Raw genomic sequence first — 4,527 nt, 5'->3', positions numbered from 1 at the left:
GAGGCAGAGCAGGAAAGCCTTCCAGAAAAACCACGGAGAGGGCAATGATTCAAGCTGTGGTGAGTTCTCTGTGAGGCTGGGAGAAACCTTGGAGACAGAGGTTTGCAAGTGTCAGCTCAGCACCTGTCAGAAAGAAACAGGTGAAAATCCTCCAGAGCAAAAGATCCAATTGGTGAGGACAAATCCACAGAAGGCTGGAGTGTTCCACCAGCCTGTGTTTCACTGGATTGAACTCAGAAGTCCTAGGAGTGAGCAAAACTTAGGGCAGAACCCTCTGTGCAGCATTCCCAAACACACCTCTGCTTTCTGTCTGGATGAAGCTGATTTTACCTGGAGCACAGCCTGCAAGGAAACAAGAGGGCTGGCTGAAATCCTGCATGGAACAAGGAAGGAACTTCTGCTTGCTTTGCTGCAAATTTCAGTGGGCAGACAGGGCCTGGAAAGGTGGGGCTGGAGTGCAGCTCGTGTCCCTTTGTCCAGCTGAGCTTTCCAGCCAGAGATGTCACAGCTATTCTTAGCTATCCCTAGCCAAAAAACAGAGTCTTGCTCCAGGAATGGGAAGTGTAGCTCAGCCAGGGGTTGATCCCAAGCTCCCCAGTCAGGAGATTGCTGCTTCTCCAAGGGCTGGATGAATGGCTGAGCTCCTGGAGCAGCCCTGGCTGGCACATGCTGTGCATGCCAGAGGTTTCAGTGCTCTCCATGGCCACTGATAGCTGCACCTCGGGGAGTTGGTGGGGAATAAATCACTCTGGTGATGTCTGGTTTCAGCTTGGACTGTGGAAAGAAAATGAGTGACTAGTGAAGGTGTTTTATTGCAACACAGAGTGTGGTTTGTGAGGCTGTTCTCTAGAGCTCCCCATGTCATGAACTTACGTGCATTTTGGAACGAGTTACAGCCCATAGGATTCAGATATTGCTTCTCAGAAACTCTCTTCATCCTCCAGCCCCTGCTCTAAAGAGAGGGCTGGGTGGGTCTCATTTGCTGATGTCCATCTGTGGCCTTTCTCCTCAGCCATATCTCCTCAGCTGAACTCTCCAGCTCTGCTTTCCTTCCCTGCTCTGCTCTGACAAGGCAGGTTTGCAGGACAGCAGAAGCCATTCTTTGCTTCCTTCCAAGGCCAGCCTGACCACAGCCCAGCTGAGATCAGTGGCTGCTCTTTGCAGAGCTGTAGTGACACAGAAAGGCCTGGGGAGAAAACAAGCAAAGAGAGGAGCTGGAAAGGAAACTTTTGGCCACGTGTGCACCACTTGACCTGTTTGCAGCATCCTGAGCAGCTGAGGCAGGGCTACAGCCCCTTTTGTCAGCACCAGCAGCCACAGGGGGCTCTGTTGGTGTTGGGATGTCTGAGCAGGGCCCAGGCTGCTCCCCCCCAGAAGGCAGAGAGAGATGTGTACACTGAGGTTATCAGCTGAGCTGATAATGCAGCACAGCAAGGCAGGCTCACAGCAGCATTGCAGTCAGTTTTGTCTCCTTGTAGCATGAAAAGGGTGGAAGGAACAGGCTGCCCTGTTCTGGGGCAGGAATTCTACTTGCTCTGGTGCTGGAATTCTACTTGCTCTGGTGCTGGCAGCTGCTCTGCCTGTGCTGCCTCCTCTGAGCAGGCTCCTCCCAGCACTGCTGGGGCTCAGTGTGACCTCTGAGAGTGGTACTGCAGAACCCAGGGGTAACTTAAATGCTCTGGTTGAGTCCAGACCAGGTTTGGAGATGCTCAAAATACTTTTTTTTTGTATTTGTGAAGCAGGTCCAGTTTGGACTAGTACAGGGAGGAACCTCATAAACCATGTTCACAAGGGAGAGCCTGCAGGGCTGTGGAGGGAGATGGTTTTCTCTTCTGTGCCAGGCGTGGCTCAGAAAGGAGAAGTGTCCCAGCACCTGCACTCAGGTTTCCACTCTAGTTTTTTGAGAGCCTTTAATTAAGTAAGCTGCGAGTGACTCCTGAATTGGTCCCTTTCCACAAGACCTGGGACCTTTCTTTGTGAGCTGCAGGTCTGCTGGTTTGCTCTGCCACTAGAGAAACGATTCCTTGGGAGCACAGAGCAGTTCAGCTGTGACTCCAACACATCTGTCAGCAGTGCTAGATCCCGTGCTGGGAGAGAGCTGGGAGAGGGACACAGCTCTCAGTGAAAGGTGGTTAAACCTCTCTGTCACTGCCACAGGCAGGAATTCCCTGCTGCTCTGTGCCCACTGCCTGGGCAAAGCAGCTGTTCCACGGGCTCTGAGCACAGACAGCCTAAGAACCGACCTCCAAGAACAAGGCACAGCCCAGCCTGGCACAAAGGTTTGTGGAAAGGTTTCTGGAAACTTCATGGAAGTTCATGAGCACCCAGCTGTGCTGTCCCAGCCTGAGACCTCCAGCCAAGCGAGGTGGGAGCTCCTGGATGCAGCTCCTGTTCCTGCCTGGCCTCTGTCTGTGGTGGTGCCACAGGAACACCCCACGGCTTTGTCTCTGCAGGACATCAACGCCTACAACGGGGAACAGCCTGCAGAGAAGCTGCCCTTCCCCATCATTGCTGACAAGAACCGGGAGCTGGCTGTCAAGCTGGGCATGCTGGACCCCGACGAGCTGGACAAGGACGGGATGCCCCTGACCGCTCGTGTGGTGAGTGCCTGTCCCACAGCCCCAGTGCACAACCATGGCCTGCCATCCTGCCCTGGGCTCTGGGGTGCTGTACCTGCATGGGCATGGCTGTCCTCAGGAGCTGCCATGACTTCCTTGGCCTGCAGCCATGGGTTGTGTTGCTGCCTGAAGTTCTGGCTTTCATATTTCCCAGGTTCTGTACTGCGTTGGTAACTCTGAACTTCATATAAAGTTCTCCTCACGGCTCAGGCACACACAACAATCCTTTTCCAGCCCCACAACCAAGGACATCATTATAGCTTCAGCCCCAAAAAGCACCAATAACAGCAAATTGAGGAGAGCCATCTGGGAGGATGGGACTGCATCACCTGCAGCTGGAATTTAGTAATTTACCCAATACGTAAATGGAGCAAAACTTATAAAAGTGTGAAAACTCATGAGTCAGAGTTCATCTTGGGTGTAGCCTTAGCCAGGCTCTTGTACTGCTCAAGGTGTATTCTTTAAAAGGCTTTTTAAGAAATACCTGCTTTATTCCTTTAAAGCCTCTGTTCCAGGCAGCCTCTCGAGGCACCAGTGCCATGGCAACCCACTGATCCTGGTTGTACCTCTCCCAGAGTAATTTTTGTCAGTGCTTGGTTTGCTGGACTTTCCCTCTCCCCTCATGTGCTTGCACTAGAAAGGCACAGGTAGCAAAACAAGCTGGAGTTGGACACAGGAGCTCCCAGAGCAAAACCACATTCCCTGGGCATCAGTTGTTCTCTAGATCCCCTCCATGGCATCTCCCCAGTCCCAAAAGCTGTGATCAGGCAGCTCCCAGGAAAGGAAGGAGCATCAGGGCTGAGCAGGAGTCAGACAAACGTGCCCAGCCCCTGACACTGTCTCTCCCTGTGCTCAGGTGTTCGTTTTTGGCCCGGATAAGAAGCTGAAGCTCTCTATCCTGTACCCAGCCACCACTGGGAGGAACTTTGATGAGATCCTGAGAGTGGTGGACTCCCTGCAGCTCACAGCTTACAAGAAGGTCGCTACTCCTGTGGACTGGAAGGTGAGGAGCAGGGCAAAGCTCACAGCCAGGCACTGGAAACAGGCATTGAAATGGCAGCCAGGCTCCCTTGGAGGGTGGGGGAAGCAGCAGCTGGAGCCTCTGAAGGTTCCTGTTTCCTGCAGCAAAAGCTCCAGTGAATAGTGGAGCATAAGCACAATCAGGAGCATAAGATATAATATAATAAAATATAATATAATACAAATTATATTATATAAATATAAAATTATATTTTTTATATATATAATATTAATATATTAATTATATAAGTGATAATAGACCATTAATTATAACATATTCTGTTAATATATAATATGTGTTTATTATTGTAGTTAATATATTATTAATATATAAATGCAATGTAATATTTATTATGATTATATATTGTTAATATTTTATTAATATATAGGCTAGAATAGTGGAGCATCAGCATAATCAGGAGCATAAGCTATAATATTATATTAATTATATAAGCTATAGCATGCTATCAATATATTATTAATATATAAAATATAATATTAGATTTATTATAATTATATATTAGGTATATTCTGTACTATTTAATATATTTTTATATTTATTATATGTGATATTATTAATATTTTATTAATGTATAGGCTATAATAGTAGAGCATAAGCATAATCAGGAGCATAAGCTATAATATAATATAGTATTATATAAGTATAAAATCATATTTCTATATTTATATTTTATATATAAAATAGAAGTTAATTTTAAAATAATATAATCTATAATAGAATATTAATATATTATGTTTTAATATATAATATATATTTATTTTAATTATATATAATATTATTTATGGATTATAATATATAAAATATATTTATTATTATATATTATGTTATTAATATTTTATTTATATATAGGCTAGAATAGTGGAGCAT

General features: G+C 46.4%; 1 protein-coding gene across 1 annotated transcript in view; it reads left to right on the top strand.

Moving 5' to 3' along the window:
• The first annotated feature begins 44 nt into the window (after positions 1-44).
• PRDX6 (peroxiredoxin 6) overlaps positions 45-4,527 on the top strand; it is a 5,555-nt gene continuing 1,072 nt past the window's right edge. Inside the window, exons 1-3 of the mRNA XM_033516441.1 lie at positions 45-59; positions 2,454-2,600; positions 3,475-3,621. Of these exons, the coding sequence (XP_033372332.1) occupies positions 45-59; positions 2,454-2,600; positions 3,475-3,621 (309 nt within the window). The remainder of the gene's footprint in view (positions 60-2,453; positions 2,601-3,474; positions 3,622-4,527) is intronic.

The sequence above is a fragment of the Parus major genome, chromosome 8 (genome assembly GCF_001522545.3).
Source record: "Parus major isolate Abel chromosome 8, Parus_major1.1, whole genome shotgun sequence".
NCBI lineage: Eukaryota > Metazoa > Chordata > Aves > Passeriformes > Paridae > Parus > Parus major.
This window is presented reverse-complemented; position numbering and strand designations above follow the sequence as displayed.